The 24,677-nt window shown below is 38.2% G+C and overlaps 1 protein-coding gene and 1 long non-coding RNA gene across 14 annotated transcripts in view; one reads left to right on the forward strand and one right to left on the reverse strand.

Moving 5' to 3' along the window:
- Nucleotides 1–24,677, forward strand: part of clec16a (C-type lectin domain containing 16A) — a 210,582-nt gene that overhangs the window by 56,582 nt on the left and 129,323 nt on the right. For all 13 annotated transcript variants that reach the window (XR_011347334.1, XR_011347331.1, XR_011347332.1 and 10 more), the window contains 8 exons: nt 1,453–1,579; nt 3,771–3,871; nt 4,386–4,508; nt 6,726–6,835; nt 11,652–11,696; nt 19,244–19,294; nt 20,977–21,105; nt 21,412–21,532. Coding sequence is in view for 7 of the 13 variants with exons in the window: in XM_069906108.1 (XP_069762209.1) it covers nt 1,453–1,579; nt 3,771–3,871; nt 4,386–4,508; nt 6,726–6,835; nt 11,652–11,696; nt 19,244–19,294; nt 20,977–21,105; nt 21,412–21,532 (807 nt within the window). In the remaining 6 variants the exon portion in view is untranslated. The remainder of the gene's footprint in view (nt 1–1,452; nt 1,580–3,770; nt 3,872–4,385; nt 4,509–6,725; nt 6,836–11,651; nt 11,697–19,243; nt 19,295–20,976; nt 21,106–21,411; nt 21,533–24,677) is intronic.
- LOC138747145 (uncharacterized) lies at nt 4,759–23,778 on the reverse strand. The gene is made up of 3 exons (XR_011347338.1): nt 23,611–23,778; nt 21,222–21,324; nt 4,759–4,838 (listed from the first exon to the last, which is right to left on the reverse strand). It is a non-coding gene; the product is annotated as an uncharacterized lncRNA (long non-coding RNA).

The raw sequence follows: 24,677 nt of genomic DNA on the forward strand, positions 1-24,677 counted from the left end.
AAAAAATGATTAAAAAAATTGGAACTTTAGGAAATAGACTTGAGGTGCAGAGAAATGGTGGCTCAGCATTACGGAGGATGTTTTATCACACTTGTGAAAATTAGAATCCTTGGAGGTTGAAATAGTGGGAAAAATTATTGTAGTTTTTGCAACATATGGCTGGGAAGAAACAACAACTTAGATTGTATGGAATGAATAGGCGTATAATGACTGGAATATTTATTGGCAGCAAAATAAATGGAACACTCAGCAGGGAAAAGGAAAGTCCTAGATAATGCATGTAAATGTCAGCAAAGGTGGAAATTAGTTAATGAAATTTTCAAGGACAAGGCAAGAGCAAGAAATAGCATTAAGGAAAAGGGAGCTATCAGGGTATAGCCTCTGAATGAAGTCAGAATGTTGAAACAGAATTAAATTCATAGTCTTCCATGTATTCTATTAAATATTAAATATTTGAGCAGAAATTAAGTTCATTTTATTTTTATTATTGAAACAGTATTAGATATAAATGTGTGAAACTAAAGAAAAGTTAAGAGGTCAATTAAGTTTGAAGAAGTTGGCCTGCTATTGAAAAACAACGTGAAAGAATTGTAGCAAAAAATTGAGCTGCAGGGTGGTCTTCAGAGTGGAAAGGTTTCTTTGTAGAAACATCCGATATATGAATATGTTAGAGGAGGAACTTGAGGAGAAATTGGTACATTGGAGGAGGAGTGAGTTATCTATTAAATGTTAAATAAGAGCAAAAATTGGTGGAAATATGCTTGAGAATTCAATTCTCATCCAAAACAAAAGTATCAATCTGATATTTGACCACTCAAGTGAAATTGGGAAAAATTGGCAGATAATTCTGAGGAGTTCGCCCTCAGCAAGGCTAAGTCGCTTTTGTCTTCAATACGAGTGTTTTAATTGTTAGAGTTGTCTCTGTTAAGAATGGACCTATTATTTAGAAAAAATTGCTTTGCAAAATTGGAGTTGCTTCGTTGTTCAAAAGCCTTGTATTTGGAAAATTCTTAAAACTGAATTTATACATAGCAATCTTAAATTGTATTTTTTAATGATTGTTTAATAAACTACTGGCAAAAAAAATTCTGGTAACTCTGGATATAGCAATGCAATTGAATAACTTCTTGGAACTGGCAGCGAATAATTTAAATTAGCCTCCAAGCATTTTAACTAATAAAATATGACAAAAATCTATTATTCAGAAATGGGACTTTCATCGCCAAAATATTTATGATGACTGAAGGTGAGCTTTCGTAATGAACATATGTGATAACCTTTTATGATTTTTAATTTATGCATTTAGTTTTTTAATTGTTCTTTCATAATTTTTAAAGAGAGAGCATACTGGGAACAAATAAATTTTGATTGTTTGCAGTGACTGACATTTGTTGTGGCATAAAGAAATTGGTGTCAGTTTTAAAAGTAACGTATTGTGTTCCTTGTGTAAAGAAATTGAAATGGTTATCATGGAGCGATGCAAGATATCTGGCCCCCAGGGTTTGGGCTTGACTGAACAAAATACCACAGATGAAGAGAAAACTGCTGCTGCACTGAGGACTAACGATCCAAAAAGAAGGTGAGCCTAATTTTGTATATGTGAAGTTTATTTTTTTCACAAGGGGAAGGAGGGTTGTTGTCTTTTTATTTGAGAAATGCAATCCATCCTATTTTGGATATCTTAAAATGTTATATTGTCCAAAAATGTTGCATCGTAACAAAGTATTCATGGTGTTTGTCAGAAATAATAATAAACAAGGTGGTTCATTTTGTTGCATTGGATTATAAGAAATGATTAACAAAAGAATGATTAGTATTTGTACACAGATGTTGAACCATTGGGATATTGCTGAAGATATAGCCACATACATTTTTGAAATGTTTGTTCTGCATCTTTATAAATTGGACCCGATCTAAATTGTTTGCAATATTTGCAATATAGGTTTATTCTTTGGGATCAGGTCAGTGCTGCAGGAGTTAATACTGCTTTCTCCATGGCACTGTGTTTTCTGCCAGATGTTCCTAATGATGAGTTGATAGGTTAATTGGCTACAGTTAATTTGCTACAGTGATGAACAAGTCACAACGTAAGTGTGGCAAATCAAGTCACAAGGGGGCGCTGGTGGTCATCTGGGAGAGATTAGGTTGTGAGGAAATAAGGAAAGGGGACAGGTGGAATTGCTCTGCAAGGAGTCAGTATTAACCAGATTGCGCCAATGTATCCTGTGTTGTAATAAGTAAAGGATTCTGCTTTTTATCAACAATGATATTTGTAATTGGGAAGCTGTTGCACTAAAAACAAAGAAGAAATTTAGCAGTTAATGAATCTTTGAAAAAGCATGGTGTAAAGCAGGAACTTAAAAGGGGTGGAGATATAATCAGAATTTATTGACATGAACAAGTAATGAAATTCAGTGTTTTGCGGCACCATCTTAGTGCAAACATATAACCATCTTACAACATTACTATAAAAATAATAGTACACAAAAAGTAAGTCATTGTCTATGATTCAGTGACTATTCAGGAATTTGATAGCAGCCATTGAGTGCTCATCTTTAGGCTCCTGTTCCTTTTTCCTCGTGGGGGGTCTTTGAGGATAGAGGGTGATTTTTTTTTTAAAGGCATCGCCTCATGTAGATGTCCTTGATGGAGGGAAGTCTGGTGCCTGTGATGTCGCAGGCCGAGTTAACAATACTCTGGAGTTTATTCTTGTCCTGAGAGTTGGTGCCTCCATACCAGGTAGTGATGCAACCAGCCAGAATGCTATCCCCGGTACACCTGTAGAAGTTTTCGAGAATGGTGACATACCGAATTTCCTCAGACCTTCACAAAGTATAGCCGCTGATGAGCCTTCTTTGTGATTGCATCAATGCGAAGGCTCCAGGACAATCCTCGGAGTTATTGATACCCAGAAATTTGAAGTTGTCTACCCTCTCCACTACTGAGGACTGGGTTGAGTTCCCCTAACTTCTCCTGAAGTCCACAATAATCTCCTTGGTTTTGCTGACATTGAGCACAAAGTTGTTGTTATTACACCATTCAACGAGCTGATCTATCTTCCTCCTGTACCCTTCCTCATTGCAGTTTGTAATTCTGCCAACAACTGTGGTGTCATCGACAAACTTGTAGATAGCATTGGAATTGCGCCTGGCCACACAATCATGGGTGTATAATGAGTAGCTCATTGGGCTAAGGAAGTATCCTTGGGGTCTGCCTGTGTTGATAATCAGTGAGGAGGAGACACTGTTTCCAATTCGTACTTTGATCTCCCGATGAAAGTCGAGGATCCAGTTGCAGAGGGCTAGAGTTTGTAGCTTCTTAACGAGCACTGAGGGAATAATGGTATTGAAGGCTGAGTTGTGGTCGATGAACAGCAGCCATGTATATGAATTGCTGTTTTCTAGATGATCCAGAGCTGAGTGGAGAGCCACTGATATTGCATTTACTGTGGAGTGATTGTGACGATAGGCAAATTGCAGCGGGTCCAGATCTTTGCTTAGATACATGTTAATTCTGGCCATGACCAGGCTCTTAAAGCATTTCATCACAGTTGAAGTTGGTGCTACTGAGTGGTAATTGTTGAAGCAGCTTTTCTTGGGTACCAGGATGATTGAAGCAGGTGGGAACATCTTGTCAAGAAGGAAAACATGTAGCCAAATACTGTTATACTCTTCAGAATTTATTTTTCTATATATTGGAGTATGGCTTCTTTGTAATCCCAGATGCAGCCTTTGCACACTTATCCATATTCTGTATGTTCAACTTCACAGACCCTTCCTAGATATGGTGTATAGTGCACTGGAGTGCTTTGAGGAGGATTATTACGCACTGTTTGTCCTATGTCTTATATTTGCAATTTCTCATAACAAAGGTTAGTTTTTGTCACTATTTGGTCTTGAAATATTGCTGTTAAGAAAACTTGTTTGTTTGATGTTGGAGAATTTAGAGCCCAGTTTCTTTTACTTTTAGTTTATTCCAACCATGTTCACAATGGGTATTGTCTAATTTAAATAGTTCCTTTCTCCATGACTACTTCTAAAAGTATATATTTAAAAAAAATAGATTTATCGGGGATGGCTTCTAACATGGGTGGGAATTGTTATGGGATCACTTTTCACAGCAGAAAATGAACAACATTCTGACTTCCAAAACTAGTCTTCAATTTGTATATATGAATGCGGGGGGTCATGTCAAAAGAAGTTAAGTGATTATCACTTTAATGCTTGAAGTTAAACTCTGCAACAAAGTAGACATTTCAGAGGAATTCTGAGGGCCTCAACGTGATGAAATGAAACTTCCAACCTAAAATATGGCACCCTCCGTATGGGTGAAGATAAGTAAGTTGTGTGATAATTCAAAGCATTTAGTGATTTAATACTATATAGGTATAGACCCAGACCTGTTGGAAAAAATCCAAATTCCTCCTGAGAATGTTAAGGAGAGGAGCACGTATAGCCATGTCCTGGCCGAAAGACTCCTAAAGATAATGAACCAATCGACACGTTCTGGTGAGTAAACTTCCTCATGTAATTATTTTGTCTAGGTTTCTAGCTTTAATAAAATGGCAAGTTAAAAATACAGGAGTAAATTATTGCTGCCTGAGTGGTTTAATCCTCAGCAATTTGAAGGAAATTAAAATTTAGTCAATACGGTTTGGAGGAAAAAAAATGATGTATGGAAATTTTAGCATTATGCTTAAATAAAGTTTTGCCCTATTGGTGTTGAGAATAGTGGGGATAAAAATGTTGTAATATTTATGTTCATTCGTTGTGTCAGCAATGACTCTCTTGTAGCAATATCACTGGCAGGTTGGAAAATTTTAGTTGTGCTTTGGTACACTGCAATAAAACAAAAATATATAAATGAATCTATACTTTTGGAAGAGTATACAGTAAACCCCCCCCCATTATCCAGAATTCAAGCAACCAGCAAAAAAATTGCTGAAAATTATTAGGTAAAAAAATACAGAAGTTTAAAATTGGCGTGCCTTGCTATTAGTTCACCAATCACGAAACACAAAGTTTCAAACAACTGGAAAATTCACATCCGGCATCTACTCATTTTCATGGGTGCCAGATACCAGGGGTTTTACCATATTTTCTTTTAAAAAAGAACATGATTGTGTGAGCAAAATTCCCTCATATCAAAATGTTTGAAATTGTAGTAAAGCTTTTCCCGACGGAGAACCTACTGAAACCAGAGTCATGCCTTTAGGAATAAATGCAGAACATGTTGGAAGCAACCAGGGAAGCGCATGCCAACCAATATGTTTATATGTTTTGAGGTTCATTTGGAGCAGCAATAATACATTACATCTTTACAATGCATTCAATTTATTTTTTTATTTGCATTTTGTGGTCATCAGCATAAAGGATATTAGTGCTGGAAAACGAAGTACTTTTCTGATTCCCAATTTTGGCATCTCAAGGATTCTGGGTCATCTGTAACATGATTAAAGAATTCATACAAATGTTTCTTTGCTTTGTCTGCAATCTTCAACAAATGCTCTGTTTTTGTTCTTTTTACTCTGTTATGCTTCTGCCCATTCAGTGCCAAAAAGATTATTGAAGGACACCACCTTTGATCTTTTCAAGATGTGCGAAAGCACTTATAAAGCAAATTTATTATTCCAGTATATGTATGCAGCAAGGGTCTACCAGCAATAATGACTAGACAGACTAATGATTTTATCACATTATCTTGAGATAAATTGTCAGATGATGCTCTCATCACAGTCTCATCTTTTCTGCAATTGTGTGGTATTTGCATAGCTGGATGCTCTAAATAAAATTTCCTGACGGGTACAAGTAATGCTTTTTCAAATGACAGTTTCCTATTTCTAAGAGCCTGGCTGGGATTTCAAAACCATGACGTGTTGCAACATAACCTTTCTAAAATTAAATTAGTACTTTTTGGTAAACTTGGTTCCTTGACCTGGAGATATATATATATATATATATATATATATATATATATTCCCTGTGCATAACAAATGCAAAATGTGAACACCACGAGCTGCTGGTTCCTGTAATTGAGAAGCTTGTGTCATGAAATTGAAGAGAAATGCAGCTGCCAATGTTTGCACATGAATCATTGCCAAGAGCAATTTTAGAATTAGTGACTGAGGTCTAAAAATTGGCCAAGACACTGCAGGTAACTCTTCTGATTGACTTTAAAACAGTTCATTTGTGTCCTACTTGTACAGTGCATGAGACTTTATTTTACATTTTCAATTTAAGCATGGCTCCTCTCCTTCCTCTGTATTGCACTGGAAGGTCAGCATGTGTTTGAAACACGGGGCGGCACAGTTAGCATAGCAGTTAGTGCAGTGCTGTTACAGTGCCAGTGATTGGGACCGGGGTTCGAGTTTGTCTGTTTTCCCAGTGTCTGCGTGGGTTTTTCCCAGGGGCTCCAGTTTCCTTCCACTGTTGAAAAGCGTATCGGGGCTTGGAAGTCAATTGGGTCGCATGGAGTCGTGGCAGAAAGGGCATGTTAATGTGCTGTATGTCTAAATTAAAAAATTAAAAGCAAGAGTCGTTCCAGGATTCTTCTGTCTTGGACGTGAAAGTGCTCTCATAATATGAGTACTGGCATTGAATTGCTGGCTGAACCTTTGCGGATCAAAGATGTGCATAAGCATCAGCTGCATTCAGTTGAATTTGATAGCTTGATGAATATGAAAACCCAGTTATTCCTAATGCTGTCAATATTATTACTTTTCACAGATGCAAAAATCCGCTTGGCTACATTGGAGCTTGCTTGCCTCTTACTAAAGCAACTTGTGCTGTCAGATGGTGTCTGTATTATTAAAGATGTGCATCTTGCCTGTCATGAGGTAAAAATTTTGATTATAAAAAAAAATATGTGGAATATGTGAAAGGACAATTGTTACATCCTGATATCTTTTACCTTTGTATATGGAGTTCTTAAAAATGAATATCATTGCATCATAGGTAGAGATTGATTTAGAAAAACAAATAGCCAAGTTTGTCATCTGATTGTACAAGTACAACCCGACGAAACAGCATTCTCTGGTCCTCGGAGCAAAACTCGCTGACACGCAATCTTACATAACACACATACAGCAAACAATACATATGCAGGACAAGTATTTCATCTATATAAATAAATATTGTTTTGTACATATGAGAGACTCATACACAATACACCAGGCTGGTGTTTATTAACTTCAGCTCAGCGTTTAATACGATAATTCTCCAGAGGCTGGTGGAGAAGCTGTCCTTGCTGGGACTCGACACCCCTCCCTGTAACTGGCTCCTGGACTTCCTAATGGAAAGACCACAGTCTCTCTGGGTCGGTAGCAGAATGTTGAGGACTGTCATGTTGAGAAATAGACTGGATTAACAACTATTATAGAAATTCTCACCATCAGTTACCTAATTTAGAAATAAAGAGACACCATTTAATTTTAACCAAATAGTGTATTGAAAATTTGGTAGGAAATGGTAATGATGAAAGTCCAAATTAAAAAATTGTTGTAATTTAAGAAGGGATAATTATGCTGATTAAAAATCAATCAGTCCAGTCCCTTTTACTATATTTCCCTGTTGCCATACAAACTTTTCTCCTCTTGCATGCCTATCAACTCCCCCGCTGTTTGTTTTAGCACATTATGGGGTAATATACTGCAGCTAATTAATCTTTCAGAGCATCCTTGGGACGTGGGAGGAAACCAAAGCACCAAGGAAAAGCTTGCATGCAATCCTCACACAGGAGAGAACTGAAAGTAGCCTCACAGCCACCTGTTCATTCCAATACTGAACTCAAGACGCCCATGATCCTTTCTGACCCTTTCTCCATGCTCCTGATGAGAATAAAGTAGTGTTCAGCATCTGAGGCCTTTCAAGAGCACTGTTCACCATTGGAAAACTCACAAATCCTGGTCCCAGTTCCTGGTTTGTATAAGCTGATCTCTGTCAGCCTGGAACTTGGAATCTGGAATGAGTCCTTTGGCTGCCAGGCCACTTACTAATCCACTGTTGTGGTCTCTTGCCCTGCAGGATCCTCTCCCAGGCTTTTCCTTCTCAGAGGGGATGGGAATTGTTCTCCCATTCTCTTGCCCTGGACTGATCCACTGCTCCCTTGTGCCTGAAAGCCTTGTGGTCTGGGCTGCCATTTTGGGCACCAACCAATGTGAGTCTTCAATGTAGGAAAAATGTCCCATCCTGTAGGCAATTCAAACTGACACAGGGCCATTGAGTGGGACACAAGAACAGTCGCACTATGTTGACAGACATCTGGCTCTTCCACAACTCTGGGTTCAGTAGCAGCGGCAGTATCAGTTGGGAGAAAAATTTGTTTATTATTTATTTTTCCCCTCCACATAAAATTTTCAAGAGCGATTTTCCCCTTTTTTGATTGTCATTTGTATATTCTAGTAGGGTGAATTTCCTTTACCCAAACTGTAGGGGTCACCTGTATGTAAATTAAAAAGCTGCAGTTAATTAAGATCTCAGTATTCAGAATTATGTGAACATAAATATGCGTATCTTGAAATTTTTAAAAATTGATCAATGACTCATCCTAAACTTGAATGTTTGCATATTCTTCCTTCAGTGGAATAAAATTAATTTTGAACTTTCCATTCACATAAAATATTTTTAATCAACTTGTACAGCAACTTCAATTTAGATAGTGTACTCTGTGAGGGAATAAATATTTAATGAAAGATCATTTAGAAGGTTCATCAAAAATGCATATTTTGACAAGTTTTCTGATAGTGGTAGAATTGAGTGAGAGGGGGCTTAAGAAGCTGAGGACAAAGCTAAAGCCTTTGTCCCACTCAGACGAAATTAGAAAGCTTGAACTACAGGCCTAGAAAGGGGGTCTTTCCTGTCAATCCTCCATGATTTTATAGATCTCTAACTGATTACCTCTCACTGTGCTATGACCTGTTAACATACTACTGTAGTCACTAAGTTTCTCGATTGTTTCATTTCAAATTCTTGTGACTATTACATACTGATTAGTAGTAGTACTGTAGGCCTAGGGCCGAAACCTGTGGAACATTATGCCATGCTTTTGCATTTTATTCTTTTCTATTAAATTGGTATTCTGTTAGTTAACGGAGTATAAATTACTAAGGAATATTTTAATATGTTGACTATATGATTTGGTTTGCGGTGTAGATGTGTACGTGCTTGTATTAATGTTCCATGTGCTCGATGCCAAAATTTTCCTCTCGAGGGGAAATTGAAATTTCAATTAAAGTGTAACACTGTCACTCAACTGACAAAACCTGATTGCCATTGTTTGGTAATAAGTCAATTGAGGCATTGGAAGACAGGAGGGTGGCTGATGTTGTGCATCTTTAAGAAGAGCAGCAGGGATAATCCAGGGAGCTGCAGGCAGGTGTACTTTGCATGAGAGATTGGAATTTTTTTTGGAAGGGAATTTGAGGGACATGGGTTTTTTTGCATTTGGAAAGGCAAAGACTGATTAGGAAGAGTCAGCACAGCTTTGTGCATGGGAATTTGTGTCTCATCAATCTGGATTGATGAAGAGAGGGCAGTAGACATTGTCTGCATGGACTTTACTAAAGCCCTTAATAAGATTCTACATTGAAAGTTGTCCAGAAAGGTTATAGCAGAAAGGTTAGCCAATTGGATGCAAAAATTGGCTTCAGATTAGGAGGCAGATTGATAGTGGAGAATTGCTTTTCTGATTGGATCGATGTCTGTGACTCACGGTGTACCTGAGTGATCAATTCTGGGTCATCTGTTTTAGGTGAGATGTAAGTAGATCCTTAATAAGTTGGATCATGACTCCAAAATTGCTTTTATTGAACAGTGAGGTAAGTTCTCTAAGATTACAACAGGATATTGATCAACTGGGAAAGTGAGCAAGGGAATAACAGATGAAATTTGTTGAGATCTGTGGTTTTCCAACTGGTCCCCAAACTCGCCTTCCCTCTGGGAAGGTTAAGAACCACTGCTCTAGACCCAAATGTTTCTGAAATAATTTGCTTGAGAAAAATTGTCTTTGGGCCATTTCCTTTGGAGTTATGAAACCATGCTCATAATGAGTCAATTTGGCACGATTTAAAACCGTGCTTTTCAAACTTTTTTCCACTCACCTTACACCTTAAGCAATCCCTTACTAATTACAGAACACATGGCATAGAGATAACTAAAGGTGGATTATGAGTTTGAAAACCACTGGTTTAGATGAATGGAGAGTGACACATTTTGGGAAAATAAACAAGTGCAATTAATGGTGAGATCCTATGGGCTGTTATTGAACAGAGAATATTTGGGGTACAGAATGTAGTTCCCACATTGTAGTGAAAAAGGTGTACGGCATGCTTGCTTTCATCCATTGAGTAGAAGACTTGGGATATCATGTACCAATTGTACAAAACATTGGTAAAGCTACAGTGAGTATTGTGTGTTGATATGGTCAAGAAAGATGTGATTAAGCTTGAGAGGATGTTATAAAGATTAGGAAAATATTGGTGGGCTTGTATTACCATAGGAGATTCGATAAACTGGGTCTGTTTTGAGAGCCAGAAACGGAATAGATAGCCAGAGTCTGTTTCCCAGGTATAGTTGAGTAAACCTAGAGGCTGATGGTTTAAGGTGAGAGGGAGAAGTTCTGAAAGCAATCTGAGGAGTGAATTTTTCACAATGATATTTGGTATCTAGAATGTGCTACCAGAGGTGGTGGTGGAGGTAAGAACTGTAATGATGTTTAAGATGCACCAAGACACATACTTGAATAAGATAGGGCCTGGAGGGAAATGGAATTAATACAGGCATAAGGAATTAATATAGATAGGCACGATGATTGGTGTAGATGTGAAGCCAATGCTGTACAATTCCATGATTCTGACACTGAGAAATTAGCTTTGTAACAGAATTTTTGAGATATCCCAAGAAAATTGTAAACAGGGTAGTTTAGTTCATCAAGATTGAATATGTGCATAATGTATAAAGAATTAGAAGAAAAATTCTGGCCTTAACTAGGCTAAGGTAGAACACAAGCATGTTTTCAGTTGCACAAAGGAAAGATAAAGTAGGGAGTGTCTGTGATGAGACAGGGAAAAAAGCCAGGAAGATTCAGATGGTGTTGGTTTCTAATGGAGAGGATAATTAAATGAACAGAACATAAGAACTAGGAGCAGGATTGATTTTTTGTGTGGACAAAAGCTGAGAGGTTCTAAAATATCTTGTTCATTTTTTTAAAAAGTCTCTTCTGACACTGAAGTTATTGTCCGAGGCCGTGCTGAAGACCTGCCTATAGTGCCAGAGAAACACAGGAAGTTCCAATGCTGGAATCTTGGGCAAACAATGAGAAACTGGAGGGACTCTGCAGGTCAGGTAGCATCCGTGGAGAGAAACGGTTCATCAGTGTTTTGGGTCAGGGCATTTATCGGTATTATTAAAGATGCCTGACCTGAAATATTGACTGACCATTTCTCTCCATGAATGGTATCTGCCCGCTGAGTCCTTCCAGCTTCTCTACACTGATATTAAGCAACAATTATCAACAGCAGTAGAAAAAAATTTGGATTTTTTTTTCTTAATACTTGCAGGAGAGACTTATAAACTATTTCTGGTCTTATTTTCTTCATACATTATCAATGCATACTGTGTTTTGTTCCTTCAGTTTCTCTAATATTTGTTCTCCAGGGTGCAAGGGAAGAAAGTGTCCACTTATTACGGCGTTTCTATAAGGTAAGGCTGGAGATGAAGAGTACCATGATTAGTTTTATGAAATTTTCCTGTTTTGGCTGGTTTTATTTAGTACATTATTTAGTCCTGAAGAATGTTTCAAAAAAAAGTTCTATTTTCAATCAGATTTGAGGGAAAATGTATTTTGATAACATTTCCCTACAGAAGGCAGGGAAATGTATTTTTTCAGAATGGTGTTTATTTTTAAAATCAGAGACTAAATTTCTCATTTTAAAAAAGAAATAATGAGTAAATAATGGTGAAAAAGAGAATTGGTAAAGTGAGCTAAAACAAATCAATCGAAATTGGTGATTGAACTGGGAATCTGCGTTGATTATGGTGCCCTTCTCATCGAAGATGAGTATCATGAAAGAGAGAAATGAAATTCTAGTTTGGGAGAAGAGCAGAACTCCCTGTGAGGGGGCATTGGTGAAATTATCTGATCTAAATAATATGGAAGGTGAAAGTTGGCAAAGGGCCAGCAGGGTATAGCTCACGATCAGAAGAAACCTGCCTTTATTCTGCCACAATCCAGAGCCTTTCCAGTTCCTCTTACCCTGACCAATTTGATTCTTTTACCTAACATCCATATTCATGCTGCACTCCTCTATTTTCTGATGAGTTAACTGGTGCAGGAAAATTTTCAGTTTCCACATTTGTCCATCTGAGTTCTAATGAAGGGTCTTCAATCTAAAGCATTGATTCTTTCAATCACCAGGCATACTGCCTTCCCATCATTTTCTGATTTTATTTTAGTCTTTAATGACTTCACATTTGTTCATTCCTTAACTGTATGCTAATAATGCTGCGACCCCTTGCCTGATTTTCTGTGAGTTTCAAGCATTTTCCATTACACTAGTGTTCTAATATGCCGGATGCCAGAGTCTTGTTGCTTTGCTATGTAAAGATTACTTGTTTTTGTTTTCATTTTCTTATACAAACATTTTAACATGCATTCTGTTTGGGAAACTTTGTATTAATTTTTCTGGATTTTATTTGGTCAGAGTCATTTTGTGAGTATTTCTTTCTTGTCTAGCCTGTGGTTTTCAGCCAGTTCTGAATATATTCTGCAAAAAAAAATGGCATCAGATTTCTCTGTTGAAGCTCAGACATTTGGACATTAAAATAAGACTAGTTCAGGTTTATCATGCACTCTCTTAATTTTTAGTAATTTTACTTATTCACAGCAGACAAATTTTTATTTGTATTCAAACCCAGTGCTGGAGAAACTCAGCAGGTCAAACAATGTACTTTATATAGCAAAAATAAAGATACATAACCAACATTTTGGGCTTGAGCCCTTCTTCAAAGCTTTGTTTGATCTGCTGAGTTTCTCCAGCATTGGGTTATTACACTACTTCAATCATAGTGTTTGCAGGCTTTTATGCTGTACTTTTATTTCTATTGACCCAGGCTGCTCCAATAGCACTGCCCAAGTCTATATCATTTGCTACCAAGAAGGACAGGGGATGCAAGTACATAGGAATATCCTCATTTACAGGTTCTCCTCTGGATCACACACTGTCTTCACTTTGAAGTACATCATCACTGCTTCATTATTACTTGGTTTAAATTCTGGAACTTTCTACCAAATGAAGTGCTGGAAAATGGATTTTCACTTGACCTGCTGAATATTTCCAGTATTTTCTGTATTTATTTCAGATTTTCAGCAGTTTTTTTTTTCGTGAGACCAAAAATGTGTAAGATGATGGAATGACACTGTTTGAACTTGAGACTACTTTGAAAGCCTGCAGCACTTTTCATCCCATAGGATGATGATGGTTCCTTTCAGTCAGTTTGTGCCGTTTGATATGAGGATACCCCACTCTTCAGAAAGGAATAGTGTGTGCTTAAATGGATTTTAGATGAGTAGGGGTTGCACAGGTCCAAACCCACCCTCTCGGCATCCCATCCCAGATCCAGCAGCCTGGTGAGGTCCAAGACGGCTGGAGGAAGTTCTGTTGTAGAGAATGGCCAGACCAAGCTTCGATGCAAGAGATGTCCTTTCTGCATTTCATGGCAGTCCACTCGATTGGCAGCCTGCAAAGCAGTATTTTGTCTTAATTGCATTAAATATTATTTTTCTCTCTGCATATAGGAATGCAGAAATGAGATGTACCTTGTCTGCAATAGCATTCTCCCCTCTGAGGAGCAGGTTTTTTGGATCACTCAGAGTTTTGAACACTTAATGGAATCTCTTCACTGATGTAGATGGTGACTAAATGAAACACAAATTTCTCATGTAGATATCTGGAAGAATAGGCAGTTTTCTTCTTGTTCTGATCACATATACCTTTCACCCATTGCAAAATAAATAAGCATGCAGGTGCCTGTCTGATTTTTGCTTATACCTTGAAACAGGGCTTGGACCCGAAACATTGGTTACAAATTTTTAACTCCTATGGATGCAGCGCATGATCTGTTGAGTTCCTCAAGCATTGTGTTCTTATTACAATCACAGAATCTGTAGATTTTTGCGTTTTACGACCTGTAGAGTAAAACCCCTGGTATCCGGCACCTATGGAGATTGTTAGATACCTGATAAGTGAATTTTCCAGTTTCTTGAGATTGTGTGTTGTGTGATTGGCAAACTAAAGCTGAGGCACACCAATTTTAAACTTCTGTAAAATTTTTTACCTATTTATTTTCTGCACTTTTGTTGCCTTTTGCTTGAGGCTACCAGTTGCTTGAATTCTGGATAACTGTATATAACTTCCACTTTTCCTGCAATATAATCATGAAGGTGCTTGGTATTTTATTGGTTGTAAAGGATTTTGGAACGTTCTGAAAATTTGAAAGGTGCAAAGTAATGCAATTTGTTACTTTACTGTAGCAAATCATAGGTTTGCCAAATAAGTGTTCAAATTAGGTCTGATTATATTCAAGACATTTAGCAGGACCTGAAGCAAAACTAATGAAGAGTTTCAGATTTATAGTTGTGGATATTTTCAGAAAAAGGGAAAATCAGGTACAGAATAGACATTTTTGCAAGGTGAACTTGGGAATTCATGACACTTCAGTAGAGAAAAGCTCATTTAGAGTGTCCTTACGCCTAGACATGACTCAGCCTGCGATATATGTAGCAGTCACCACAGACCTTCCAACATTCCAGTCTGTCCACAATGTGTGGCAAATATTATTTTCACCTGAATTAAAGCATTTCTTAATCCAAGAGAGCCATGTGGGTACATCTGATCCGCACTGGAAATCAAATTCTCAGAACATTAAATCAGTAAATAGAGTGTGGATGGAAAGCAGTTTTCTATTTTGCCAGACAATGAAAAAGCTCATGTGCTTTGAAAGGGTTATGAAACACTGAAAAAAAGTGTTGACCCAGTTACCTGAGATGATTCTGAAAGAAAGCAGCAAATAATCATCTGTTGCCTGTATACATGTAACGTCAGATGCACCTCACAGTGGTACTCATTCTTCAATAAACTATAGGTTGGTATTAATATACTCCACACCTTCCTTCAAACTGTGTTGTACTTGGGCAAGAATGCTTGATGGGAAAATGGATTTGGAGTGGGGAGGTGAACATAATGAGTTGAAAAGATCTGAGCCTATATTTTCTGAGCAACACGCGCCTGGAATTAACATCACTGTTTTTATTTTTGTTCTGATAAATGAAATCCCAGTGTTCCAACTGCTAGGTCAACAAACTTGTGGGTACATTATTAAATTTTCAGAATGTAGGCTTTAATTTAAAAACCCTCGAACCTCACACTATAAGCCAAGTTCTGCAGTGTGACAAGGATGTCAAAATCTGTTGCTACATTTTTATATAAATAAATACATGTAGTGAGCAACAGCTCAAACATAAAACTATCACAATCACAGAAGGTTAACCACTCCAAAACACCCTTTACATAAAACTTTATGACATGCAAATATATTATTACATTGAAAATGCAGGGAGGCATAGTTTCAGGTTTAAAAAAAAAAAATTAAGGTATGGAGTAAAAACACTTTGGAGAAACTCAGCAAGTCAAAGAGTATACTTTATATAGCAAAGATAAAGATATCTTTGCAATATAAAGTACACTATTTGACCTGCTGAGTTTGTCCAGCTTTGCTTTTACTTGAAACACAGTGCCTGAAGACTTCTGTGTTTTACATGTAACGTATGGATTTGGTAGCGGAAGGCAAGGATATTAAAGAATCAAAGAATAGCAACCACTAAAAGTGCAAATATTGTTTGATGGCATGAGAGAGAATCAGTAAAGCTGATTCCTTTGGAATCTTCCACCGAATCCTCAGCTTCATTTTCCTGCTGATTCCTTTGGAATCTTCCACCGAATCCTCAGCTTCATTTTCCTGCTCAATTCCCCTATGACTCTGCAAAGCCACACTTCGGCCTTGAAAAATACTCTGATCCTTTTTGAGGTCAAGAATTTTGAAAATTTACAGCTCCCCAGGGAATGTTGTTTCTCTTTTTTTCCTAAACAGAGGATTGAAATCTTAAACCCTTTTGCTTGGAGGAACAATCCTTTGTGTTTGTTAGTAAAAGATAATTTCTCATTCTCCCACATGGAAGAACTTGGTTATATCCAACTTGATCTCACCTCCTAGAACATTTATTTTATCTCAAGACTCTGTGGTGTGAATCCTTTGCTGCCACATGTAAAAGGCATGTATATTCTTTGTTACAAAAATTGCATACAGGACATCTGATGAAATCCCTTAATTTTAGCAGATCTATCTTTTTCTTCTTGTACTCTTCTTCCCCATGCAATTAGTGCTAGTATATAGGTTGCCTCCAACCGTGCATCTTGGCTCACAGTTCGGCGGGCAGCAACCTCCTTTGAAGAAGACCGCAGAGCCCACCTCACTGACAAAAGACAAAGGAGAAAAAACCCAACACCCAACCCCAACCCACCAATTTTCCCTTGCAACCGCTGCAACCGTGCCTGCCTGTCCCGCATCGGACTTGTCAGTCACCAACGAGCCTGCAGCTGACGTGGACATACCCCTCCATAAATCTTCGTCCGCGAAGCCAAGCCAAAGAAAAGAAAAAGAAAGATAGGTTGCCATTCTCTTTTCCTGAATGATACCCATGCAAGACTGATGATGAAGGAGAGTGTTTTCCCCCCCCAAAAGCAAAGCATCATTTAATTGATGTAAATTCATGAGATCAAAATATTTTTAAAAATCACTTCTTACATTTACCAAACATCGCAGTTCCACTGAATAAGCCAGTTGGTCTACAACAAATGAATGATGCTTCACCGAAAGTCCCATTTGTAGCTGGTATAAAGCTGAAATATACACGGCCCCTCAACTCAGTGCGTTATTGACTGCTCCTGGAGGCATTGATAAGTTTGGGGATGGGAAAATGTATGTGCTCCAGCATGTCACACATTTCTGTGCTGTAGTTTCCAGGCATCCAAGTCTGAAGGTAGTAGCACTCTTCTTTAAGCTACCCAGTGGTTCTCTGCAAAACCACTCAATAAGGTTAGAGAGAAATACAAGGTTTTCTTTTGCCTCAGCTGTTGATGGTCTTGGTTTCTACCTCTGATAAAATGCATAATAAATTCTAGCATTTGTATCTTAAAAGGCCTCAAAAAGCTAAATAGTGAAGAAATGAAAATCAGAACAATTGATACGAGAGCTCGATTGGAGAATGTGCCAGACATAACCATAATCAAAGACAAGATCTTCACTTCGGAACAACACCTGGTTTCCTGGAACTTTCAAATAGTACTTATTATATCAACCTAAAAATGAAACATGCGACAACAGAGTGGTTTTACTTTGAAAAGCTGCCACCGTACAAGCCAATTTCCAAAAATGCATTTTTATTCTAATTTCAAATGTCTGTTTCTAAAATGAGGTTCCAGTTCCTTTTCAGATGTATGCAATCATTTCAAAGAATATCTTATCATTTGTAAGCACCTGTAAACTGAAGTTCCTTCCACCATCTAAACATTTTTCAGAGCACGATCAGGCCATGTGATCCTCCAGGCTTATTCTGCCATTAAATAAGAGCAGCTTTCAAGTAATCTTGACTTCCATTCAGCTTTTCAGTCTGTTATCCATAGCCCACGACTCCCCAATAGATCTAAATTTTCCTGCATCACCCTTGAACAAATCAATGAATTGAGTTCCGCAGCAGCATAAGGTAGAGAATTCCATTAAAAGCTGCGCACAAGTTGAGTCCGAGAGCTTATTGTCATATACATCAGTACAATGTTCAGATGCACTGACATTCTTACTTGCTGCAGCCACACGGGAACATAAGCTATACCAACAATAATAGTATAAATTAAAATTACCACAACATGCCATGAGATGGAAAAAGAGAAAATAAATTAAAAAAGGCAGATGCATAAATGTTCACAGTTGTAGTTAGTGCACAAAAAAGTAATTGTTTCAATGGTCCAGACAGATCTTTTGGTGGTTCTGGAGTAGTTTATAGTTGGGGTAGTCAGTGATGAGGAAAAAAACTGTTCTTGAATCTAGCGGTATCAATTCTAATCAACTCAAATGTTCACTGCATAGTACAAAGAAAACTCATCAACTCTTCAATTTTGCAATTTCCTAGATTCATTAACAGATGTGACCCACTCCAAGTTTAACTGATTGGGATTTATTGTGGCAAGTTCTTCTCCATCAGAGATTTGAATCAAGACTTTTCAAGGCTTTTCAGAGTTAATTTTTTTATTAGTGTCAATGGAATCCTTCCAACTAAAACTTGATTAACCCTCAACTCCTTAAGAACCAGTCAAGGGTGATGTGACTATCTGCGCAGAAAAGGAATGGTGCAAGTTATTTAGTTTAATTTAGACATACAGCAGGGTAACAGGCCATTTCGGCCCACAAGTCCGTACCGCACAATTTACACCCAATTAACCTAAATCCCTGGTATATCCCAAATGGTGGGAGGAAACCAGAGCCCACGGGGAAAACCCACGCAGACACACAGAGAACATACAAGCTCCTTACAAACAGCATGGGATTCGAACCCCGGTCCCGATCGCTGGCCCTGTAAAGGCACTGCGCTAACCGCTATGCCAACCGTTCCGACCAATTCACTCAAATCAAACTTGCTTACATAATGAACCAACTCCCCTGCTCTTCAAAATATTGTCATCAGGTCTTTTAAAAGCCTGTATATGCCGGAGATTGATCTTGGAAGCTAAGCAGGCTCAGGACTGGTCAGTGCTTGGAGGGGAGACCGCCAAGGGACACCAGGTGCTGCAGGTTTCTGTGAGGGGCGCTGGACCAAATGACGACTCTGTCTGCCTTACGGTAGACAAAAGTAAATAATTTCATGTATGTTACATTCTAAATGTAGTATTACGTGACAACAACGGAACCTTTACCTCATCAAAGGAAATAGAAAGAGCCTCTGTTTAATATATTATCTAATAGGTTGAACTTGCATGTTAGTCTTGAGTTAATTGAGCTTCAGTTTTCATTCTTGATCCTTGATGAAGGGCTCAGACTCAAAATGTTGGTTATGTGTCTTTATATTTGTTCCATAAAGAACGCTATGTGAACTTCTCCAGTATCATTTGATCCATGCCTGATTGCCTTTACTTTTCCAGGGAGAAGAAATTTTTCTCGATATGTTTGAGGATGAATATAGAGTGATGATGGTAAGCAACCAGCTGAGTTAACAGTCTATGCAGCACAAGTAGTTGAGTTCTTCAGTTTAAATTGTGGTGCGTTGGTCCTTTGCATTCCTGTCCTATGAACATTGAAAACCATTTGTCCCCCACAAATCCCTGTAAGCGCTCTAACAGATAATATTAGATATTTTTGGCATCAAGATTCCACCTGTTCAACTAAGAGTATCAGTACACTCTCACTATACTCAATACACAGCGTAACACCATTAACAAATTTGGCAACGATATCATGGTACTAGGTTGTATAAAGAAAGGTAATGAGTTAGCGTACAGGAGGGAGATTGAAAATTTGGCTGAATGATGCACCAACAACAAACTTGCACTCAATGTCAACAAAACTAAGGACCTGATTGTCTACCTCTGACTTTCCCTTCCTGGTATCAACAATCTAGTGATCATTGGGGATCAGAGGTGGAGAGGTTGAGCAAATTTAAGTTGTTGGGAGTCATTATCTCAGAAAAACTTTCCTGGACCCAACACACCAATAGCATCATGAAGAAAGCACGTCGCCACCACTACTTGCTCAGGAGTTTGAGGAGATTTGGTATGACACCAGAAACCCTGGCAAATTTCTACAGAGGTGTGATGGAAAGTGTGCAGTCTGGCTGCATCATGGTCTGGTATGGGGATACCAATAGCTCTGAGCATAAAGCTCTCCAAAAGGTTGTGGATGTCAGACAAAATCCTCTCCATTATCGAGAACTTCTGCAGAGAACGCTACCATCAGAGAGCAGCAGCAATCATCAATGATCCACACCACCCAGCACATGCTGTCGCTGCTGCTGCCATCAGAAAAGAGATACAGATGCCACAAGACACGTCACCAGCCTCATCAGATTTCAGATTTATTTATTGTCAGAGAACATGCATGACATTGCATACAACCCAGAGATTCCTTTTTCCCGAGGGCGCAACAGAATTAGAACTAATTGGTAGTGCAATTTATACAGCGTAAACATATAAACAAGAAAAAGAATTATAATCAGATGACAAATGTAAGCAAACTGCAAAACAACAAAAGAAAATCAAAATGAGTCTCTGATGGAGTTTGTCATTGAGGAGTCTGATGGTGGAGGTGTGGCATCTGTTCCTGAACCAAGTGGTGTGAGGTTCGTGGCACCTCGACCTCTTTCCTGATGGCACCAGTGAGAACAGAGCGGGTGCTGGGTGGTGTGGATCCTGGATGATCGCTGCTGCCCTCTGACGGCACCGTTCCCTGCAGATGTACTCACTAGCTGGGAGGGTTTTGCCTGCGAAGTCCTGGGCTGTGTCCACTAACTTTTGGAGGGCTTTCTGCTCAGGGGTATAGGTGTTCCCATATCAGATCCTAAGACAGTATAATAATGCCAAATCTGAGGTTTTTTTTTGGCCTAGTCTCATCAAGAAATTAGCTTGTGTTTGACCAAACTGCTTTTCTTTGCCTCCTTTTTGTGAAGAGTTTGATTCTTTGGAGTTTGGGCTAGGTCCAAACAAGATAGATGAGAAATGCATGACCTAACGTAGATCCATTACTTTTCCCTGATATATGAAGTTCCAGTTACATTCCATTTAGCGGCTGGGTGGTAGTAGATAGCATACTACTTTCAATTATTTTTATAAATGAAGACCATTTAAATCTTCTAAATTATTTTTGCTTTTATTTCTTTTAGAGTAAACCCCTGAATGTTGAGTACTTGATGATGGATGCATCCATTTTGTTACCTCCCACGGGGACCCCACTAACTGGCATAGACTTTGTGAAGAGGTTGCCTTGTGGTGATGTGGAAAGAACAAGACGGGTAAGTTCCAGAATGGTCAGAACTGATCAATTCAATTAGATTTTGCATTGTTTTGCAAATGCCCAGTGCTTCAAACTAAAAAATATAATAATCAAATGAAATGTGAACTCTTTCACCTTTTTACTTCAATTTCTTACTGAAGCTTGGGTCTCAAGCCAAGTTCGTGCCTTTGAACAGTACAAGTTCTTGACTTCCCCTTTGAGTGCTTGTGTTCCATGTCTGCAAGGCAATATGACATTCTGGTGTTAACAAATTAATGAGTTTGATTTCCAAACTGAATGAATATTATATTTTTGTTTATTTTAGGCTATCCGGGTTTTCTTTATGCTTCGTTCTTTATCCCTGCAACTACAGGGAGAGCCAGAGACACAACTACCGCTGACACGGGAGGAGGATCTGATTAAAACAGATGACGTGTTAGACCTAAGTAAGTATTTTCAATCTATTGCTACTGCTGTTTTTTTATTATACAGTAAAACCTCATTAGAATGCGGTAGTTGGGGTCCAAGATTTCATACCGCATTACAGCCGAGTCGCGGAACAGACGCATATCAGAAGCAGGAAAACAGACTCAAGACCTATAATAAGACCTTTAAACTCTACACATTAACCTACTCATCTTGTAAATGAGTCATAAAAGTCCATTTTTGAGTTTGTGGCTGTTCGCTACTGTTAGCCTGGCCTCCTAAAATCAATGTTTGGGGTCCACAGACACCCGCGCTATAAGCGATTCCGCAGATTAATGAATCGCGTTCTAACGAGGTTTCACTGTATTTTCCACTGCAGTCACTAGAGGGCTGTTGTATTCATTTTTAATTTTCCCGTCTTAATAAAAAGTATGTGCAACATGGAATCATTTGTAATCTTCCCCTTATTCCAGGTTGTAGAGTTGATCACCATTTATTTTGAAAGAGCAATGAAGAAATGCATGAAAGATTAACTTAAAAACTTATCGACCTTAGAGTTGATGAACAATTATCAGATTTCAGATTTATTGCCAGAGTACAACCCTGAGATTCTTTTTTCCTGCGGGCGTGATAGATTTACCACTAATTGGTCGTGGAAAAACAAACTCTACACAGCATAAACATGTAAACAAGCAAAAAAAAACTGTAAACAGGTAATGAATGTAAATAAACTGCGCCATACAGAGAGTACCAAAAGAAAATCAATAAAGTGCACAAGAGTCCTTAAATGAGTCTCTGATTCAGTTTGTCACTGAGGAGTCAGATAGTGGAGGGGGAGCAGCTGTTCCTGAACATGGTGGTGTGAGGTTGTGACACCTCTGCTTCTTTCCTGATGGCAGCAGCAAGAACGGAGTGTGTGCTAGGTGGTGTGAATCCTGCTGTTCTCCAATGGCAGAGTTCCCTGTAGATGTTCTCAATAATGGGGAGGGTTTTGCCTGTGACGCCCATGACCTTTTGGAGGGCTTTAAACTTAGGGGAATTGGCGCTCCCATTACCAGACCGTGATGCAGCCAGTCATGAACTGCAACTTTTTATGTCTAAATTTTAAAAATTTTAAATTTATATTTGCGGTCCTTTCAGAGAGTGTTTCAGACTTGAAGGATATGCATTGTTTATTTTTTTAAGGAAGCCTCAGCATGTTTCTATAGTGTTTGTCCTGTATCTCCTTTTGGTGTTGCATTCCATGTGATGAGCAGAAATCAGGCATTTTGCAAATCAGTTACACAGTTAATACTACCGCGCTCCTGCGAAATTGCCTCAATTTCAGATCAGATGAATACGACTATATCAGTGGCATGCACATTCTCTACACTGTAATTACTTCATGTCTCCTATGGATGCATAGGAAAGAAATGCAAAAGAAATTATAAACTCATCTTGGTAGAACAGATAGAAACATTTTTGCTGGTGGTGCATTTACGTGAGGCATTACTGTTCAGGAAAGTTGTTAGGAAGTGTTCAACCTAGCAAAGAAGTCTAAAGCGTGAAGGTTGGAAGAAAAGAAGATAAGCAAAATGAACATGGAGTGACAAAACTATGCCTCTATAATGTTATTTAATTACCTTCAGTACTTTCTCAATCTAACTTCATTTTATTCATATAAAGCAATTTTTTTTCCCCCAACTTGCAAATATCTGTTAATGATTGCATTGAAATTTGAAGAGGCTATGCCAAGGGTACATCTGTTGAATTTCAATTTGCCAATGGCTTCTTCCATCCAGGACATTTGAAAATGTTAAGGTGGTTTTACAAGCAAAACAAGCAAAGCCAATTCTAAATTAGCTTAGAAGTTCTAAAAAGAATATTATATCCTTCCATGGAAAGAAATGATCAGTCAAAGTTTCAGGTCAGTACCCTTTATCAAAACTAGAAGAGGAGATAGCAAGCATAAAAATTGGGGAGGGGTCATGAGATGATGGGATACTGAACAAACGAAGCTGGGGAGTTGGACAAACAGGTAGGGGAGGAGACCACAAAGGGAAGGTTGTGGGTGGGTTGAGAATCGCCCCCACCCCCCTGGTGGAGAGGACCCTTTTACCTTTGCTGTCTTCACTTTCCACTTTAGTCTTGACAAAGGGACTCGACCAGAAACATTGACTGACCATTTCTCTCCTTGGATGCTGCGTGACTCTGTGAGTCCCTCCAGCTTCTCTTTGTTCACTCATCTGCAGTTCTATAGAGACCTAATATTGGGGGACTGGGAATCTATAACATCTGTGAAGTATTTATTCTGTTCTGTTGTTTTTCTAACTGTTCCAATGATTAGTTAAATATATGTGTCGTGGTTACTTTCCATAAAAGCTGCTTGGAGGCTATTTTGGGCTCTTGTTTGTGACACATTTCAATTGATTCACCACAAAGTCCAGATGAGTTTAAATAGTTTATTATTAACACATAAAAGACTTGTAGCAATTGATAATAACATACTGTTCCAATTATAAACGACTGTTGTTACGATTTTCTTTAACATTCTATGTGGAAATGGTACATACTAAACTGGCAACAATGGGAATGATACCAAGATAATGGTATCCACAAAAACAATAATTTTTTTAAATTATTCATTTTTAATAACAACATTTCTTACTTAACTCTAACTTTCACACACACATATGTGCATAGTGTGTGTGTGTGTGTGTGTGTGTGTGTGTGTGTGTGTGTTGCAAGAAAGACCATTATAGTTCAGCCATAATTCTGAAGAGATCATTTCAAAGTTCAGAAAGATTTTGTGTTGAAACTCAAAGTCTTTTCTCTGTTCAAAAGCAATTATGGAGTAAGTGTGAGGCATCAGACCTCTAAACTTGCAAATTTATTGTAGAGTCATTTTCAAAGAATTGCTTCTTCATATGAATGATTTTCCTCTCGCATGAAGATTTCACAAACTCAGGCAAGGGTTTCACTAATTAACCATTTAAAAATGGTTGTGTTTCGGATGCAAGATTAATTTAAGTTTTTTAATCAAAAGTGATCTTTTCAATGGAGACAAGAAGACTGTCCTCTCCTTTAAAGAGAGATTTGGAAGTGGCTATATTCTTCAAAACCACTTTTTTGCTTCAACCCTGTGTCACCTACAGGATGGTAAGGCGTCTTCTGGCTTCAGTTTGA

The sequence above is a fragment of the Narcine bancroftii genome, chromosome 12, assembly GCF_036971445.1.
Source record: "Narcine bancroftii isolate sNarBan1 chromosome 12, sNarBan1.hap1, whole genome shotgun sequence".
Lineage (NCBI taxonomy): Eukaryota > Metazoa > Chordata > Chondrichthyes > Torpediniformes > Narcinidae > Narcine > Narcine bancroftii.